The sequence below is a fragment of the Taurulus bubalis genome (genome assembly GCF_910589615.1).
Source record: "Taurulus bubalis genome assembly, chromosome: 3".
Lineage (NCBI taxonomy): Eukaryota > Metazoa > Chordata > Actinopteri > Perciformes > Cottidae > Taurulus > Taurulus bubalis.
In genome coordinates, this window is record NC_136591.1 from 39,529,748 (window position 1) to 39,551,080 (window position 21,333).

The following is a 21,333-nucleotide window of genomic DNA, read 5'->3' on the forward strand; positions in this document are numbered from 1 at the left end:
CTGGAGTAAATATCAGGGAACTTGTGACTTCCTCTTCTTCCTCTTCTTCACGGAAAAGTAATCTGAAACTACAGCGATCTCAACGGTCAATTAGACTCAGGTGAAAGCATGTTTATGCTCGGCGTTCCTCTGCAGGCGATCTATCTTGATTAATAGAGATAATTAGTGCTGCCTGATGATGTAGAAATCCATTTATTGTTGTTATACAGCCTGCTATTAACCTTTCCTCTGTGTGTTCCTCTAGTGAGATAAATGACTGCAGGTGTAAGCGTAGCATTCCTGCGGCCGCCTGTTAAAGCTCACGGCAACGCGCCTTCACTTGGTGCAGATTGACGTTATAAATGAGCCAGCAGCGTACATTTAAAGCTGCAGTAATCTGTATTTCTTTGTATCAATAACACATTAAATGACTTTGTGGTCATGCAAACTGTGCTGCTTTTAGAGATGAAGATTTAGCAACCGGCCTCCAGTTTTTTACGCAACGTTTTAGCATCTTTCAGCTCGTTGTTTTGGTTTTAATATTCACAGCTTTAATGTTTTGGTTGACTCCCACAGTTCTCATCAGCCTCGTAGAAGTAGCAAATAGTTTTTTAGCTAACACAAAAAAGCGCTCATAAACCAAACTGTACAGCACCGGCCCAGCAGCGAATAGCAGACAAAGTTAGCGGTAGCGGTTAGCTGGAGTGTTTAGCGGCTAAAGAGACGTTTCTCACAGGAGGTGGAGGCCAAAAACAGAGATCAGCAACGAATGCTCTCCATGTTTAAATAGGCTGATAGAAATTGTGTTGAACTGTAAAAGTTCAGTAGTGATGGCAGTTAACTGACATTTAAAAGGCTCGCTGTTGTTGTTTACATTCAGCGCCTTTCAGCTCATTGTTTTGGTTTCGCTATCTGCATTTGGTATGTTTTGGTTGACTCCCACAGTTCTCATCAGCCTGGTAGAAATAGCAAATTGTTTTTAGCTAACAAAAGCGCTCATAAACCAAACTGTACAGCGCGAACAGCAGACAGACAAAGTTAGCGGTTAGCTGTTGTGTTTAGCGGCTAAAAAAAAGTTTCTCACTGGAGGTGGAGACCAAAAACAGAGCAACAAATGCTCTCCATGTTTAAGTAGAATGATACAAGTACAGGAACTTGGCAGCTGCTTTTCGTGGCAACCAGACGATTTATTTAATCTATAACTAATCAAAAATCAAATACTGAGAAACCACGTCACAGTTTCCTCGAGTTTAGACACCTCAGGTTTTTAATCTGCTCACACATCTTCAGTGTGAAGTCACACAGAGCAAAGACAAGCTGCTGGAAGCAGAACACGTTTATCACATATTTGCCTTAAATCTTGACTTCTGTCTATATTTTCATTTGGTTTATTGTATCCTGCTGGATGGTTCATGTCTTTTTATTCGTACGGTTCCTTATTTACAGTCTGTGTCCTGGTCCATGGATGATGTCTCTATGGCATCAGTCTATATATTGTATATTATTATATACGGTGACACTGAAAGTACCACCCAGTACCTTCATCATGGTACTTTTTATCTGTGAGAGGTCTGCTTTGGACTGCAGCATCACTTGGCCATCTCTCTCTCTCTCTCTCTCTCTCTCTCTCTCTCTCTCTCTCTCTCTCTCTCTCTCTCTCTCTCCTTCCTTCCTCTCAGACATCACCAGACAGCTGCATCACTTTTCTCTCAAACTATTATTTCTGCATCTGCCCATCTGTCATCTCTTGTTTCACTCTCAGCAGATCCCCTCTCTCTCTCTCTCTCCCTCCCTCCCTCTCTCTCTCTCTCTCTCTCCACCCCCATCTGTCTCCCCCCACATGTCTTTTGGTGAGTCTGGAACTGTTTTCCTCTCCAAAGCACATTCAAAAGCTCCCTGTCTTCTCTTCTTCTTGGAGCTGATGCAGCGGCTCTTTGAGTTGTATATGTTTACATGCTGATGGTGAGGAAGATGCTGATGAAGGTGAAGATGAAGGTGAAGGGTTTTCTAGCTTGTGAGGTTAAAGACTGAAGAGTGAACTGAACTTTGTCGGCCTCAGAGCCGCTCACAAGACAAACTGATAAGAGGGTCAGTTCAGCCAAATGACCAAAAGTCATGTTCTGGTTTAGTTTCATCTATCCAGGTGTTTTAGTTTGACTGTAATTGTAGTTATTAAAGTTGTATCATTGTTTTCTACGACTGATAAATGACGTTGGGTTCAAATTAGCCGAAAGAATCTGAACTAAAATGTTCCAAAAAAATAATGAAACACAAACATGTAGCTGATGTTGATTGTAGATTTTAACTAGAACTACTTTCCAAAAGAAAATACTCCCAATTTAAATTTTTTATGATTTTATTGCGAGTTGAGGTTTATTTTTTATTATTTTTTTTTAATAAATGCACGAGTAAGGAGTATTTTGTAACTCTAAATACATCAGGAAGGAGTATTTTAAGGCATAATTCCATCAGGAAGGAGTGTTTTTAACTCTAAATATATAATTAAGTAGTATTTTTAGCACTACATGCATCAGGGAGGATTATTGTACGGCATAATTGCATTCAGAGTATTTTTTTACTCTAAATGGATCATGGAGTATTTTTTAACTCTAAACACAAGTCATTTTTAAGGCATAAATGCATCAGCAGTATTTTTACACTTAATTGCATGGAATCTGCTTCTGGCTGAGCTGCTGCTGTTGAGATATTTGACTGAACACATTCTTGTTTTGTTTGTTAAGTCCAATGATCGTCTGTGGAAACATCCTTCAGCCGGTCAGGATGTTGCGTAACATCTTGGAGGATACACCTATTTATTTAACAGAGAAGATAAATGTGAGTGGAAACCATGAAACTATTCTTTATTTTACTTTCTTGGGAAAGACTTCAATATTTTGTGGCACAATGAATGTCAGTCTTTCATAGGACTCACTTTGTGCTTTTATTCAGTATAAATGTGTTTTTATAAATATTGAGCTGCAAGAGAAGACATTTGTATTTATTGACGTTGCAGTTGTATGCACCTGTGTGGCGTTCAGGGTATTTTCAGCACTCATGTGGCGTTCAGGGTATTTTCAGCACTCATGTGGCGTTCAGGGTATTTTCAGCACCCGTGTGGCGTTCAGGGTATTTTCAGTACCTGTGTGGCGTTCAGGGTATTTTCAGCACCCGTGTGGCATTCAGGGTATTTTCAGCGCCCGTGTTGCGTTCAGGGTATTTTCAGCACTCATGTTCAGGGTATGTTCAGCACTCATGGCGTTTAGTATTTTCAGCACCCGTGTGGCGTTCAGGGTATTTTCAGCACTCATGTGGCGTTTAGTATTTTCAGCACCCGTGTGGCGTTCAGGTATTTTCAGCACCCATGTGGAGTTCAGGGTATTTTCAGCACTCACGTGGCGTTCAGGGTATTGTCAGCACTCACGTGGCGTTCAGGGTATTTTCAGCACTCACGTGGCGTTCAGGGTATTTTCAGCACCCGTGTTGCGTTCAGGGTATTTTCAGCACTCATGTTCAGGGTATGTTCAGCACTCATGGCGTTTAGTATTTTCAGCACCCGTGTGGCGTTCAGGTATTTTCAGCACCCATGTGGCGTTCAGGGTATTTTCAGAACCCGTGTGGCGTTCAGGGTATTTTCAGCACCCATGTGGAGTTCAGGGTATTTTCAGCACTCACGTGGCGTTCAGGGTATTGTCAGCACTCACGTGGCGTTCAGGGTATTTTCAGCACTCACGTGGCGTTCAGGGTATTTTCAGCACTCACGTGGCGTTCAGGGTATTTTCAGCACTCACGTGGCGTTCAGGGTATTTTCAGCACCCATGTGGCGTTCAAATGGATTTCGGGGATTTAACCTCGATCTTATCTTTTTGTAAAACAACCTCTGACTTCAGCTTCCTGGAAAAGTCTTCAGAGGGAATTTAAAAGAAGGAAATTCAAGCATCTGTTGTAAATCTGACGGTTTTTGGCTCCATCGGTCTCCTAAGGGTTTTGGTTCTTCATATTGTTTTGTCAACGTTTGCTTTTTAGAATTGGACACGAACATTTATGTTAAGTGTATTTGATTTAAAAAATAATAGAGTAAATTTGATTTATTTCAAACATGTGGTTGTATTGTCTTGTTTCAATGGGATGGCACACGCTCAGAGTTTGCTGTCCAGGGCCTCGTGGTCGCGGTCTGACGTCGTGGGTTCGATTCCCGGCTGCGTCGTCATAAATCTCCACCAGGTTTCCATAATTTCACGCAGCAAATCAGTTCTCGCTGCACTCTGGCGATGCATTCAAGGTTTCCATGCATCTGGTGTGTGTGTGTGTGTGTGTGTGTGTGTGGTGTGGTGGTTTGGCAGTGAGTGCCGGTGCCTTCAGGGTGTCCTCACACACACACAGCGTGTAATCGCCCATCAGTTACATAACAGCGCCGCCAGCTGCAGGAGTCCTGTTGACCGACTGTCAGTGAACTTCACTCTGGACGTGTCACTTTAAATTTAGTTTGTTTTGGTGCACATTTATTTTATTCCTTTCCTTAACTTTTTTATTTAAGCTGCAACAAATAGTCCCCAACCAAAACGCTGTTTCTTCCAGTTTTATAAAGTTTTATACAAAATAAAGTTCACTTGTTGTTTTTTTCTGCTCGTGTTTAAAAATAAATCCACAAAATTAATTGGTTTAATATTCAAAGGCAAGTATTCTGCATGTTAATGTTGTTTATTTGTGTTTTAAGGCCTTAAATGCCAGCCTCATCCTTATATAATATATAACATTGTATTCATTTTTTGCTACTTTTGATATTAAATATATTCATTTACATATTCTAAAATTAGATTAAACATGTTCTACTTGCAATGGAGTATTTTTAATATTATAATAATGCTAATAAAATCCTTATTGGTAATAGTAATAGAAATATCATTAATAATAATAACAGTGGGTGTCTATAAACTATAATCTATAAATAAACATCTCGTTTGGGAGGCGTTCTCCAGCCGTGATTGACAGCTGCGTGAAGAGACTCCTGGACTCTGATTGGTCGATTCTCCTCCGGCGCGGTGAAATCTTGCGAACGCCTTTCGGAGATTAATAACCTGATTTATGAGCAGATTATGTCTCATGTTCCACCGTCTGGACGCAGTGACAGCGCGAGCAAATAAAGTAATTTATATTAAAGTCCACGCCTGCAGCTTTAAGACCCATTTGGATTTACATTAGTATTTTGACACTATGTTTAAATTTATATTCTATTTTTAACAGGCTAAAATCCAATGAGAGAATGAAAAGGATCAGTTTTTTCGCGGGTTGATGAAAGTTTGACACAAATTATTTGCAGCAATCAAGCTTACTGTTCTGTTTCTCATATATTTTGACGTGCGACGTGATTGGTTCTCGCTCCGTGACCTTGTGTGTTTAAATCCCTTTTCTGAACTCTAAAATCTTTCTTAATGTGACTCAGTGTTATTACACAGGAGTTTATAATGAGAGACGCGGTGGAGAGGTTATTCTCTAAATGCATTGTGGGAAATTACTGCACCTCCGAGCAAAAATACATATGAAAAAAGCAGTCGTGAGTGCCATACGTTTGAAAGTGTCACGTGACAGTTGTTCCATGACATCTTCAAAAGCCCCAGTTGGCATTTTTCCCACATTTCCTGTCTCTCTTCCCTGGAGAGGAATCAACCGCCGCTTTCATCCTCACACGGAGGGTCGCGTCCCGGGGCCGACGGGGTCCGAGCGGTCACCACGCCGACGGGTCCTTTTATCTCTTTTGACTTTCATGGTGACTGTTCAGAAACTGTCCTCTGGCGGAATAACGGCTGTCGTCTCTGACATTAAAAGGCATCAATACCGTAAAAGTCGGGTTACGAGCCGTTACTACCTTCGGTCAGTGTCCCCGTTAGCTCCCCGCTGTAGCTGGCTGGGGCTCCTGCTAGCGCTCCGTTACTTCCCCACCAACTTCCGCTAGCTCTCCGCTATTGTCCGCTAGCTCCCCGAAAACCACCGAAGGTAGCGGGACCAGGCTCAACACCCGACTTGGGCAGACAGGACGCAGGCGGTAGCAGCAGCAGCTCTAGCTAGCAACAGCGCTAGCTAGCAGCAGCGCTAGCTAGCACTGCTCCTAGCTTGCTACAGCGGGGACACTGACCGGAGGTAGGAGCGGCTTGTAACCCGACTTTTGCGGTATATTATATAATGGTTAATAATATGGTTTATAAAAAACACTTTATAATAGAGATCACAGTGTGTCTTCTTTGTATGAATCAGGTACAATTAAAGTACTTAATGGTAAATAAAAACATGACGATGGGGAACATGGGAGTAACAATTTGTGAGAAATTTCAATATTGTAATACGTTTAATTTCATGTGCAATACTACTTTGGAGGATCTCCACGTTTGATTACTTTAATTATTAATATTAATAAAACCTTTTTTATTTTTTATTATTACATGTTTTCTGAGATTTTATGTTTAAATATGTACGTAAATGTAGCATTATCTTAACTTTTGGTCAATTTAGGAGAAATCCACAGGCGTATACCAACATCTAAACAAGTATCAGTGTATTAAAAACAATATTATTTTTGCCTGAGCTGTCCCCTTAATATTCAATATAATGCACATTTAGTTTAGTTATTTTGCTAAATGTATTTGACTTTTGTTGTTATTCTATTAAGCCCTGGTGAGTATTACTCAATAGCTGTGTTTCATGTAAACAGTCTGTGAGTTTTAACGGGAAGAAGTACTTTGAAGTATTTCCCCGCCCCATATTCCCCAAAGTGATGATCTTCAAAATAAGAGCTTCGCTTTGTTCTTTTTTAATTTGCGGATTTGATTTTAGGAACAACGACTTGCAGGAGGTAGAAAACACAAGTTTTTAGTTCTAGATGTTCTCTTTTCTCGTTCTTCTGTCTCCTGGGATCATGTCCTGATACATCGTGAACTTGCAGTGAGGTAGGAAACGAGCAAAGGAAGATAAGAGCAAGTGATCAAAGAAACAGGAAGTGAGTATTGGCCGGGAGGACAAGATCCTGTAGTCCTTTTGGAAAGAGTCGTCTCTGCTTTAGGAACCTCAATGCCGGGCTGAGATCGATTGCCTAGAAAAGTTGCGCAGACCTTCGTGTTCCCTGAAGGCTTTGGGTCCTATGACCTTTCTTCTAGTGCCACCATTTTGGGTTTTATGAATGAAATGTCTCAACAACTGTCGCATGGATTGGCATGACATTTGATATATGGGTTTTGAAAGTCCCCAGAGGATGTGGTCCCTAATCCTCCACCATATGTTTTTATTTATTCAGAGCAATATCTTCACAGCTACTGGACCGATTGACCCACGTTTTTGTGTTCGACCTCCATGGCTACCAGACGACAAACATGGCACTTAACTTGATCTCACCACCTCAAAGTCTTGGTATTGACTCTGTCTTAACCTGCCTTGGTCTTGGCTTTGACTCGGTCTCATCCCCTCTGAGACTCAAACCCTTGAGGTCTTGATCCTGACATGGTCTCAAACCCTTAAGGTCTTGGTCCTGACTTGGTCTCAAATCCTGGAGGTCTTGGTCCTGACTTGATTTAAAACATTTAAGGTCTTGATCCTGACTCGGTTAAACCCTTGAGATCTTGACTTGGTCTCAAACCCTTGAGGTCTTGATCTTGACTTGGTCTCAAACCCTTGAGGTCTTGATCTTGACTTGGTCTCAAACCCTTGAGAGTTGGATCTGGACTTGATCTTGACTTGGCCTCAAACCCTGAAGGTCTTGATCTTGACTTGGTTAAACCCTTGAGGTCTTGACTTGGTCTCAAACCCTTGAGATCTTAATCTTGACTTGGTTAAACCCTTGAGGTCTTAGTCCTGACTTGATCTTGACTTGGCCTCAAACCCTGAAGGTCTTGATCTTGACTTGGTCTTGACTTGGTCTGGACTTGATCTGGACTTGATCTGGACTTGGTCTCAAACCCTTAGGACTTGATCTTGAGTTGGCCTCAAACCCTGAAGGTCTTGGTCTTGATCTTGCGTTGGTCTAAACTCTCTTAACTCTGTCTCTGTTTGTGCTTTAATCAACAATTTCTTCTTTCCTCTTTCGTATCCTTGCTCTTTACTCGCCGCTATAGCAGCAAAACACAGAATATAAAATAAGATGGGAGGATGTTTTTGAGGAGGGTGGAAGCTGTCAGACGCTGATGGTGGTGATGATGATGATGATGATGATGATGATGATGATGATGGGTGTGGATATGAATGTCCTGTTTAGAGAAGAGAGAGAGAGAACGACCCGTTATCGATATCCTCGCTAGAATCTGGTTTCCTCTGTCGCCGTTGGCATTTCCGCTTCTCCTTTTCCCAAAAACCCTCTCGGGGAAAGAAATGGAGGGAGAGAGGGAGAGAAAGAGACACCAGTGCATGATGGGAAGGTTGGGAAATACAATGTGGTGATATTCTAGTGGGAGAGACCCAAAGAAGCTGGTGGTGGTGGAGGAGAGAAAAGCGAGGCATAATGTGAAGAACTACAGGAAGAGAAGATCTTTATCTGTCAAATTCAATTCTTTATTACACTGTATAGCTTTATTACATTTGGGGTTGATTCATTATTTTCTCCCAGATTACAGTCACAGTTTTAAACACTTGGTTAATGTTTTTAAATTGAAACATTTCACGCAACAAAGTTACTTACTACTAAGTACAATTGTTACGTTATTTAAGTTAGAAACATCAATTGAAACACTGACAAACGTCGGTCTCCTGAGTGAAAGTCCTGTGTTTGTTTGACATCCACACAAATCTGCTGTCTGGACGTAATGCGGGAGAAAATATTTAAAATGTTGCATTTCAGTTGGATTTTTATACTAAAATCTCTCTAAACTTTCACGTCCAGCTACAATCATCTCGACAAAAGAAAGATAGCAGTCGATAAAAAATGTGAGATCAAGAAAATCATAATAATGTTAATAATCTGTATTTTTTATTTACAGTTGATAATCTCCTAAAAAAAGACACTGGAATAAAACATCACTCAAACTGTGGTACTGTAAAAAATGTAAAATATTAAATATTTTTTGAACTAACATTAATATGGATCGTGCAAAAGTGAATTTAATTCTAACGTCTGAACTGTTATGTTGATAAAAAGCCTAAACCTACACCATTTTGACTCTAATTGAACATAAATAAACAAAAAATAGAAACATCTGCTCCAATGAGAAGGTTGGAAATTGTTATAAGTCACAAATAATGTCTGATTGGGGGAAACAGCATCAGCTGTTATTGATCCGTTTGTCCCTGTACTTCATGGTGAACGCAGCCAGACTCTTCTTTTAGAATATAACCGTATCTCTCCCGACTATCTGCTCATAAAGAAGGACTTTGTGACCCATAAGATAATAAAAACACATCACAGGAAATCAGATATTGATTGTGCACTTTGAGCCCAAGCATCTTTATTTTTAATTTTTTTATTATCCAAAATAAATGATCACTCCGAAGATGAAGCCAATCCAGATAGGAGAGTCCTTAAAGTACGGCTCTTCTTACTGGGCTGCTAAGTTTGTAGCCAGGTATATATATATATAAATATATATATATATATATATATATATATATATATATATACACCTCAGAGGTGAATATTGTACTTTTTACTTTGTACTACAGTCTTTATCAGTTTGTCTTTCTTGTAGTTGTATCTTTAGACAGCAGGTGGCGGTGTAGTCAATGTAACTGTGTGTGTGTGTGTGTGTGTGTGTGTGTGTGTGTGTGTGTGTGTGTGTGTGTGTGTGTGTGTGTGTGTGTGTGTTCTCATCCATCCTGTTTTTGAGAGGACAGTCCGAGTCAGCACGCAGTTTTAGGGACATCTAATGTCACCCGTGACCTTTTGACCTGGAAATGTATGGCACACACAGGAAGTGAGGAGGATCAGAGATGATGGGAACACACACACACACACACACACACACACACACACACACACACACACACACACACACACACACGACCAGCGTGTGATATCCATGAGATCAATGGAAAAGGCCTCGGGGTCAAAGGTCAAGTCCGTTTCTACTGTAATAAGCACATTTCCAGGAAGACGAGCTGTGGAGGGTCAGAGAGGAGGAAGTGTGTGTGTGTGTGTGTGTGTGTGTGTGTGTGTATGTGTGTGTGCGTGTGTGTGTGTGTGTGTGTGTGTATGTGTGTGTGCGTGTAGTTCTTTTGTCTCTTTGTGTTCTGTGTGTGTCTGTGTGTAGTTCTTTTGTCTCTTTGTGTTCTGTGTGTGTCTGTGTGTAGTTCTTTTGTCTCTTTGTGTTCTGTGTGTGTCTGTGTGTAGTTCTTTTGTCTCTTGTGTTCTGTGTGTGTCTGTGTGTAGTTCTTTTGTCTCTGTGTGTTCTGTGTGTGTCTGTGTGTGTCTGTGTGTAGTTCGTTTGTCTCTTTGTGTTCTGTGTGTGTCTGTGTGTAGTTCTTTTGTCTGTGTGTGTTCTGTGTGTGTCTGTGTGTGTCTGTGTGTAGTTCTTTTGTCTCTTTGTGTTCTGTGTGTGTCTGTGTGTAGTTCTTTTGTCTCTTGTGTTCTGTGTGTGTCTGTGTGTAGTTCTTTTGTCTGTGTGTGTTCTGTGTGTGTCTGTGTGTGTCTGTGTGTAGTTCTTTTGTCTCTTTGTGTTCTCTGTGTGTCTGTGTGTAGTTATTTTGTCTCTTGTGTTCTGTGTGTGTCTGTGTGTAGTTCTTTTGTCTCTGTGTGTTCTGTGTGTGTCTGTGTGTAGTTCTTTTGTCTCTTGTGTTCTGTGTGTGTCTGTGTGTAGTTCTTTTGTCTCTGTGTGTTCTGTGTGTGTCTGTGTGTAGTTCTTTTGTCTCTGTGTGTTCTGTGTGTGTCTGTGTGTAGTTCTTTTGTCTCTGTGTGTTCTGTGTGTGTCTGTGTGTAGTTCTTTTGTCTCTTGTGTTCTGTGTGTGTCTGTGTGTAGTTCTTTTGTCTCTTTGTGTTCTGTGTGTGTCTTTGTGTAGTTCTTTTGTCTCTGTGTGTTCTGTGTGTGTCTGTGTGTAGTTCTTTTGTCTCTTTGTGTTCTGTGTGTGTCTTTGTGTAGTTCTTGTGGTCTCTTGAGGTCATTTTGTCTTTTTTTGGGTCCTAATGTTTCTCTTTGTAGTGATTTGTGTTTCTTTGTCGTCTCCTTGTTTTTTTTGGTATTTCTTTTGTGTTTTCACGTCTTTGTAGTTGTTTTGTGTCTTTTTATTTGTCTTTTTGTGTTTCTTTGTAGTAGCGTTGTGTCTCTTTCTGTCTGCTTTTTGTCATTTTTCTGTCTGTGTTGGTAATTTTTTATATTCTTTAGTTTTGTTGTGTCTTTTTTGTGTCTTTGTTTGTGTCTTTTTGTGTCGGTACGTTCTCGTCAAGTGACATTTTGCAGGTGAAGGACCGGCGTCACAGTCAGGAAAAACACAATTAAAACAATTTATCCTGCTTTAAAGTTGTATTTTCTATATATATATATATATATATATATATATATATATATATATATATATATATATATATATATATATATATATATACATATATACTTATATATACTTCATTTTGTATTCACATTGCTCCTCCTCCTCCTCCTCCAGTTACCGTCTCCTCCCTCAGTCTTGTGTTTCCTCGTCTCCTCTTTATAGAGCTTTTATCCGTTGTTTCAATCCTCCTGCACTCACATTTCCTCCTTTCCTTCTTCCCTCCTCTCCTTCATTCTCTAATCCCTCCTTCTCTTCCTTTCCTTCCCATCTCTTTTGTTTCTACCTCCTTATCCCTTTCTCTCCTTCCTCATGTCTCATTTAAATCTACTTTTCTGCCTCCGTCCCTCATTTCCTTCTTCCACTCTACCTACAGTTCCTTCCTAGTTTAAGCTTCCTTCCTTAACTCCTTACACCCTTTCTCTCCCCTGCCTCCTTCTCCTCATTCTTGTTCTATACCTCCTACTTGACCTCTTCATATCCTTCTTTCCTAACTCCTATCTTTCCATCCGTTCTCCCTCATGTCTACACTCCTTCTTTCCTTCCTTCCTCCCTGTTTTACCTTTTACATGTGCCTTGTTTCCTTCCTTCCTTCTCTGCTTCCCTACCTCCTAAAACATAAAAAGGGGTCAGAAAGATAAGAGGGAATGTTTCCTTTACCTCTTTTATCTTTCAGTTCTCTTTTTTATGGTTTATGCTACCTTTTTTCTTCTTATCTTACTTCCTACCTCCTCTCCCATTTTAGCTCCTCTTCTCCTTTCCTTCCTCCTTATTCTTGCTTTCTATTCCTTTCGGACCTCCTTGTCTCCTGCATTAGTTTCTTTTATTGCTCTTTGCCTCTCTATTTCTTTCCTTTTTCCTCTCTGTCTTCGCCCTACTCCCCTTTAGCGCCTTGTCTTCCCTTCTTTCCTTCCTTCCTTCCTTCCTTCTTCTTCCTCCTTTCTGACCTCTTCATTTCCTTCATTAAACCTTTTTCTGACTCACTTTTCCCACTAATACTTCTTTCTTTTCTAATTTTCTACCTCCTCCTGTTTTTCCTTCCTCCTTTAATTACAGTCTTATTTCCTTTGGCATCTCCTCCTTCCTTTCCTAGCCTCCCTCTATACCTTCCCATACATCTTCTGATATCTCCTTTTCTTGCCCTCTCTTTCCTTCCCTATACCTCCTACTCCCCTCTTTTCCTTACCTGATCTGCTGCTTTACATTTCCCTCCTCTTTTTTTCTTTTCTCTTTTTGCTCCCTCCTCTCTTCCTCTCTCCCATGTTCCTTGCCCCCTCGTTTCCTCATTGCCTTCTGTCCTCCTCTTCAATTCTTGCCTCCTTTTCCTCTACACCTCTCTCCCCTTTCTTCCTCCTCATGATCCATCCTCTCCTCCTTAATTCATTCTCCCGCTCCTCACCCTCCAGCGCTCTCTTCCTCATCCTCCACCTTGTTCCTCCCTTCCTCCTTTCTCCTCCTTCCCTCCTTTCTCCTCCTTCCCTCCTTTCTCCTCCCCTCTCTGATGTGTGTTTATGTTCTCAGCTCCTGGAAGTCAAGTCAGTTTGCTCCTCCTCCTCCTCCTCCTCCTCCTCCTCGCCTAATCTACCTCCCTTCTCAGCCCTCCCTCCCTCCTTTCCTCCCTCCTTTCCTCCCTCACTTGCCACTTTGACTCAGAGCAGCCGGTCGACTCGGCTCAGCGCTCAGAGATGCGTTTGAGTGTCTGAACAAAGTCTGGATAAACGGAACTTAGAGACCTGCAGGGACGGATTGCAGGAGATTTTAATTGAGACGGTGACACCCCGATACAGGTACTGTGTGTGTGTGTGTGTGTGTGTGTGTGTGTGTGTGTGTGTGTGTGTGTGTGTGTGTGTGTGTGTGTGTGCAGACTGTATATCAGAGAATACGTGAGTGACATGTATGATATACGCTGCTAAATCTCCTTGTGTTTAAAGCCTTTCTGGGACAATTGCTGTCTAGATGCCTTTTAAAATATTGTGTCTGAGAAGATTCTGACGGTGCACAACTTTGTAAACACCATAAACTATGTTGTAGTAAACACGGTTCATTAATTAATTCCCCAAAATGAGGTCAAGCTGTTCATAACTCTTGGATCTCTACATCAAAGAGCAGAATGAGTGTAAAGTCCACAAGTAGAAAAACAACCAATGAAAGTTCCACTAGTCTTCTAATTTAGTCCTAAATGTTTTCATTATGCAGCGTACACTGTAATGCCACACACACACACACACACACACACACACACACACACACACACACACACACACACTTGCACGTACATAAACAGGGTTTTTTGGCCTCATCCCACTAATCCACTTCTATTAGTATTTGTCTACTGACCTGACGTTGAAATCCAAACGTGTGTGTGTGTGTGTGTGTGTGTGTGTGTGTGTGTGTGTGTGTGTGTGTCAGCCATGCCAGTTTAGTCATGGACTGACACAGTGCTGTGTCGCAGTGCTGTGTCGACAGAAGACATGTTTCTTTAAGTCTTTAGCGCTGTCAAGGGGCCTATTAGTGCTTCCAGTCTGTTTACGTGTGTGTGTGTGTGTGTGTGTGTGTGTGTGTGTGTGTGTGTGTGTGTGTGTGTGTGTCAGAGCTGCACCTTTGCATACTAATTCATGCACGGTGATGTTTTTTCTTGAGTCTCCTGATGAAAACATGATGTGAAGACGGTGTTCCTCATTAGAGAGAATCACTAACGAGAACATTATTAACCAGCAATACTGGGAGAAAAAAATTGAAAGCTTAAACTGTTTTTCTAGATCCATGTTTTTGTGGTGAAACTATGTACCACGTTATGCATTATTAATTTGTACTCTACGCCACTTCTATTTGCCCCAAATCACACGAGACCTGAGAGCTCTGAGGATGGGGAGTGAAAGAGAAGCAGGTCACAGTTTCTGCACCGGTGATTTATTTTTAGTCTAATGCAGAGCAGAAAGAGCCGACCGCCAACTTATTGTACGTCACAAGTGAGGCGGCAAAGAGCCTCAGGGAGGAGACGAAGGAACTACGGAGAACCGGGAACCCGATCACACGGAGAACACGGCGCACCAAATGTTATGAAGGAGAACGGAGAGAACAAGTTCATTTCAAGTTTCTTTTGAGTTGGAACATTTTTTACAAAATAACTAATACTGTGGTTGTAATAGTTAAAAAAAAACATTTTATGAGGTTGTAATAAATGTTTAATTCACTTTTTATGTTTTGCATGTAAAATCTAGATGTATGCTGGGATAACACCAAACAATATCGGCCTCTTAAGGGCCTAAAATGACTCCAAACAATTACCTTTCTATAAACTAATGACCACCAGGGGGTGACTCCTCTGGTTGTATAGAAGTGTATGCTACATGTGTTAAAGCTGCATTCTCTCTCCTAACCACCAGGGGGCGACTCCTCTGGTTGTATAGAATTGTATGCTACATGTGTTAAAGCTGCATTCTCTCTCCTGACCACCAGGGGGCGACTCCTCTGGTTGTATAGAAATATGTGCTTCATGTGTTAAAGCTGCATTCTCTCTACTAACCACCAGGGGGCGACTCCTCTGGTTGTATAGAAGTCTATGCTTCATGTGTTAAAGCTGCATTCTCTCTCCTGACCACCAGGGGGCGACTCCTCTGGTTGTATAGAAGTATATGCTTCATGTGCTAAAGCTGCATTCTCTCTACTAACCACCAGGGGGTGACTCCTCTGGTTGTATAGAAGTCTATGTATATGACTCTACTTCTCTTGATTTATTCCCTCAGTAAACATTGAAAACATGAGTTTATGTCTCAATCTCTAGTTTCAAGTCTTCTTCAATACAGCATGATGTTCACTTAGTAAATTATAGTCATTTAGAGTCAGACAGACCATAAAGCAGGGGACGCTTTAGGGGCGGGGCTACAAGGTGATTGACAGGTCGACATCAGAGACGTTTACGCCGTCTTTACGTCACTTTTCCACATTACAAAAATGGTCGCTTCTGTTCATCAGTTGCAAAAAAGTTGGCGACGGACAAATTGTCAAACTCGAGACTTCAAAACATCCACAAACCTCTCTACAAGTACTAAAACTCTATTATTGGTCCAACATGATGGACGGAGTGTGTATTAAATCATACATGTTCCCCCTGGTGGATCTAACATACCACACATAGCAAACATATACAACTAAAGTAGAAGAGACGTTTAGTTCTCTGCATGATGTTTTGTTCCTCCCTCAGATGAAGCACGCTGCTAAAGACACACTCGTTAGGAAGGAATGCTACATGTTCCCCACACAGTGTATTTATTTTGTTAATGTCAACGGCATCAGTTTAAGTTTTCCAGTAATTTGGGATAAAGAAAACACCTCGCCGGCCTCCTGCTAATGAAGGAGAACGAGCCGGCGTATCAATCTCTGTCTCGTTTGATCCGTTCTCGCCGAGAAGAGAGGGCAGGATGAAAGAACAGGGTCGATGATGGAGAGCGCACGGACACACAAACGGGAGAGACCATTGTACCTGGGGGGGGGGGGGTTAAAAACGATGAAGAAGTGAATGAGGTCTGGTGGGGGAGAAAAGAGGGAAAGGTAAAAAAGAATTGAAAGAAAGTGAAGCATCTGTTAGCTATCAGAGCACATTTTACTTTATCGCTTCATCATGCGAAAGTACAAACACACACACACACATCTTGTGTAAACACACATTTTTTTGGGGCCTTTTAGCTAACATTTTTGCTTCATTAAAAGCTGCAGGAAAATGAACGTTTCAGCAGGTGCTGCTTCGTACGTTGAGTCCCTGATTGGAACAATATCGTTGAACTGCTTCCTGTGTTTACTATAACTTTAACAAATGGTCTTCATATATTTATGATCTCCTCGTGTTTGGTAGTGTTACCATAAAGATGAACCTCTCACATGGTCTAGTAATGGTAGAACCAATGGAGCCGACTTCTCTTTAGTTGAGGTTCATTGTCCTCTTCTCTGTCTTCCTGTGGTCCATCTGTCGTGTGGTTTGAATGGTGTCCAAAGCTTTGAATGGTTTCTTTTAACTAAAGCCACGATTGGACAGAAAAATCCCTCAAAATGAGCTTCAACTGTTGACTCTCTGTCAAGATGGCCGCCAACTTTGTGTGACCTTCTCAAGTCAAAACCTCCAACACATCTCTGGTGGTTTGTCTTTGAGTTTGATCTTTTGAGGACTTCTTTGTCGTTTTTCTTTGATATTAATCAACACCTTTACGCTGCTAACCACTTCATTGCATTTCACAGTTTTGGTTTCATGTGTTCACCACAAAAAATAACAAAACAAAAGAAGCAAAACTTTCCCCGGACACGTTAATCCGCACATGAGCGAAGGGAATCCGGCGCATCGAAGCGGCTCGACACAATGACCGCTTGTGTCGCCTTTAATTCCTGAAGGAAACTTTGAGTGCAAAGAATTCAAAAAACAGAGAAACGTCTGGATGATTTGAAGTAAATGGGGCGGCCGAGTTTAACGGCAACAAAACTGGATCCAACCCGTTGACGTTGGACTCCCTGAAACCCTTTAACTGTGTGGTGCAGACTCTTCCCTTGACTTCAGACGTCCACATCTCCCCAGTGGCTGTTTGGATTTTTACCATTCAGATTGAATTTCAAACCTCCTTCTCGATCTCACTATTTTCCAATCGAAACTGCGAAGATCGCCCTCACCGATCTCTTACAATGTAAGTTTACATCCGTTGTTCTCAAACTGTGGGGCGCGACCCTCTAGTGGGCCGCGGAGGTATTACAGGTTTTTTTTCTTCTTTTTTCTCCTTTTTATCATCCTTTACTGATCGTTATTCTTTTGCCAAAACAAAAACAGCAGAAAAGCCTATCTTACAGATATCGGCTTTTTGTTGGGGTGGTGGGGCGTGAACATTTTTCTTCCTCCAAAGTGGGGCGTGACAAAAAAAGTTTGAGAACCACTGGTTTACATCAAGAGACGTATGGGGATGACCCCCTCTTGAGGCGACTGTTTTATTTTTGCTCGACACAAAAACGTGCGTATCGTCACGACACTTCATCCTAAATGTCGCTTCTTTCCTTTGACATTTGAAGCGGTAAACCGACGTTCTGTGGAAGTGTGCGTGTACAGACCCACACAGAGGGAGGCTGTCACTGCAAATCGCTGTGAAAGGTCACCGTGTTTAAGTCGGGGTGCTTTAAAGGTCAAGATGAGGCTCGAGGACGAGTGTTTACAAAAGAGTGATTTATACAAACCCCAAAGCATGAGCGGTGTGTGTGACGCGTCATCTAAAGGTAGGAGGTAGGAGTTCTCTCAATGCTTTAAGGAGATATTACGTATCTTCTGGAGAGGAAAAAAACACAACTGTGATATTAATGGATTCCAGAGATTGAATCCTCAGGACTTTAGAGATCCAATTACTTTAACATAACTGTGATATGAGAAATTCAAAGAAATGCGAGGAGAAAACAGAAGGAAGGAAAAGGGATTAGAAAAGGGACAGAGAAGGATGGAAGGAAAAGAGATGGGAAGGGAAGAGAGGGATGAATGAAGAGAGAGGAGGGAGGAAGTACAAGAGGAAGGAGGGAAGGGATAGGAAGGAAGGAAGGATGGAAAGAAATAGAAAAGGAAGGAAGTGAAAGAGAAGGAAGGAAGGAGACAAAAAGGAATGGGAAAGGGAAGGAAGGAAAAGATGGGATGAGGGGATAGAAAAGAAAAGAGAACAAAGGAATAAAGATGACTTTGACCCTTTTTTTACTTTTTGAAGGGAGGAAGGAAGTAAAAGAAGAAGGAGGGAAGAGAGAAAATAAAAGGAACGGAAAGGGAAGGAAGGAAGGCAGGGATGAAAAGAGAAGAGAAGGAAAGGAAGGAAAAGAAGGAGGTAGGGGGAGGAAGGACGAAAGTGATATAAAGAAAGAAAAGAAGGAAGGGCAGGAAACCGAAAGGAATGGAGAAAGGAATGAAAGAAGGAAGAGATGAAGGATAAAAAGGAAAGAGAACAAAGGAAAAAGGAAAAGGAAAACAAAGGAAAGGAAGTACAGAAGGAAAAGAGCAGAGAAGGAAGGAAGGAGCCGTCTCTCTGTTCCACTCTCATTGACTCCCACGTGACATTCCCCTTCCTCCGTGCGTTCACGGTTTCTCGGCGGGTTTAAACACTCAAACACAAACTAAAGTGAAAACACATTTGTGTCTGACGGGTTAAGACGGAGCTGCGTCGTCTGGTTCTTGTTAGCTTTGTTTCTCTGAGCCTCTCGTAGGGTTTCTCCTGGTCCTCCTCACTACTTCCTGTCTGTCCTTCTCCCTCCATCAGCGCCGAGTTTCAGTATTCAGACTAAAACCACAATGTCACAGTCCTGCTGCGGTATTATATTTCATATCATGTGGGTTGTTACTCGTGTTTTATGCAAAAGTAGGATTTTAATGTTGTGGTTGTTGAGCTGGAGCTCATTTTAAAATATTAACTAATCATTATTTATTAATCTGCTGATTATTTTCTAGATTAATCGATTAATTGAGCCCATTAACAGTCTCAATGTGAATTTAGTCCAAACCTCAACATTATTACTAAAATATTATATTAATAATACACTATTAACATTAGTAAAAGGAAATACTGCAAATCTCCACATTTAAGAAATGTTTGAGAAACGGCATTTGACTAATAGACTCATTCATGATTTATGTAAGAATTATTATATATAGTAATAATAACAACAAACAACTACAACAATAGAAGTATTAGTAGTAATAATAGTATTACTATTAATACTGCTGTTGTTGTAATTATTATTATATATAAGTATTGGTATTATTAGTATTAGTTGTATTAGTGGAAGCAATATTAGAAGTAGTAATAGTATTATTTGTAGTAGTATTACAATAAGTATTGGTATTATTGGCACTATTAGTAGAAGTAATAGTAGGCGCAGTAGCAACATTGGTAGTATTAGTAGTAGTATTTATATTTAGTACAAAGTGAAGACTTTTACTGCAGAGGAGGGATTGTAATTGACTGTAAACTCATATTAATGAACCTTTTATACAATCAAATATGAAATGCCTCATCAAGGAACAAAGGTTATATTTACTCGTATGTAGATCTTTCAGACCTCCAACGTCTGAAGCGTCTATAAATGAATCTGACTTCTTTGTTAAAATCCCGCTCCGTGTTTTTATTGCTTTCATCAGTGAAATATGTATATAGACGAAGCTGATTGTGTTGAATCTGTGGAATTTCACCCTTTTTTAAATAGTAAATTTGTGGCTGTAGAGAAAGAGACTTAAATTAGCATTACAGACAAAGATGGCTACTAACTAAGTAAAAATAAACAGATTGTAATAACAATAAATTAAATTTCAACGCGTTTGCTCGGATGTTTAAGCTAGAACCTGATGGTCTATCGGTAACGTTCACTGATTACAATATTTACAGATTTCCACTTCCTCCCCAAAGCTTCGGGTTAAATTAAGGACCTTTTTTATTTTATTTAATCGTGTCTCTCCTGGCTGCAGGGGGACCACACGTGGGCGACCATGTTGGGTCAGAGTGTGCGGTTGCAGCCGGTGCCGATCCAGAGCCTGTCGGAGCTGGAAAGAGCCCGGCTGCAGGAGGTGGCGCTGTACCACCTGGAGGAGAGAGACCTGGACTTCAAGATCAGCATCCCGAGAGGTACGACAAGCGCTTCCTCTTCCTGTGTTCCTTCCTAGTTATTCTTTTTTTTAATTTGAAGTTCTGTCTTTCCTGTATGCTAGGGCTGGGACTCAATTAGCTTAGCTAACTGTCTAAAGTAAAACACATAATTAATCAAATTAAACCTACGAGCAACTCTTAAAGCTCCTCAAATATGATTTACAATGTAAAAACAAGAATTAGTGGTTTCGCAGGGTTTATTATGAGCTGGATGTGTTTTCCCGCCTTTTTAAAAATGCACAACTCACTGTGTTTATGTTTTCTGTTCACAAACAGATCAAACAAACAAGACATGGTGTGATACTTGGTGAGCTTCAGAGATGCGTGGAGGTGGATTCTTGACCATTTAAACGGAGCCAGACTAGCTCTTTCCAGTATTTACGCTAAGCTAAGCTAACTAGCTACCAGCTGTAGCTTCACATTTAGAGACATCTCTCATCTAACTCTTGGAAAGAAAGCAGCAAAAAATTTAATTGTTAGTTTCCTTATCAATGCAAGATACAAGTTTGGTAATTTCCATTACACATCAATATATTTTTCATGTTTTTGAGTATTTTCCAACACATTGAATATTACCCGTCGAAGCTATTTCTGAGCTTTTGCACCGTGAGTAAAGTCATCGGCCAATCACGTTGTGCCAAATCGGTTGAGTTGCACCTAATTGTGTGGAGAGTCTGTAGGTCAAACTAACTTTATTACTGCAACCTCAACGAAGGCACTCCAGGTCCACTCTTTCTGTTCTTACCTTTCACAATAAAAGCCCTCGACATATACTATAAGTATTCTGTATTTTCGTGTCTAGCTTGTGCATGAACAATTTTACCATTTACTTTCTTGAAACATTGGATGTTGGAGCACACGGGCGTGTCTCAGGACTTTCGCATCATCTCGAAATTAATTTGGATCAATCTTAAAAAAGGTCAAGAGGGGAAATGCAAAACCTTGCTTTGCTTTAGTGATTTCTCACATTGTGGAGGAACGATGAGTCCCGACCGCTCGATGCTTCTTGAGGGACTTCCGATGTTTTCTGGCGGCAAGAGTGACCGAGGTTGAACCATCCTTGAGGGAGCCAAAAGAGTCCGCCAGTGAATCTCAGAAATGAGGACGAGTCCTACGTCAATCTGGTAAAAGAAAGAAAACATTCTCGTCATCTGTCGGCAAGCTAAAAAAAAGGGCAACGGGTGCTACACAGTTTGTTCATCCTTCCACGTATCTCAAATACTGCTGGGCGCTTTGAGTGCCGATCAGGATGAAAGGATAA

The 21,333-nt window shown here is 41.0% G+C and overlaps 1 protein-coding gene across 1 annotated transcript in view; it reads left to right on the forward strand.

Annotated features, from left to right (window-relative positions):
- Positions 1 to 21,333, forward strand: part of arhgap36 (Rho GTPase activating protein 36) — a 47,965-nt gene that overhangs the window by 846 nt on the left and 25,786 nt on the right. The window contains exon 2 of the mRNA XM_079215839.1: positions 19,895 to 20,051. Coding sequence (XP_079071965.1) covers positions 19,895 to 20,051 — 157 coding nt within the window. The remainder of the gene's footprint in view (positions 1 to 19,894; positions 20,052 to 21,333) is intronic.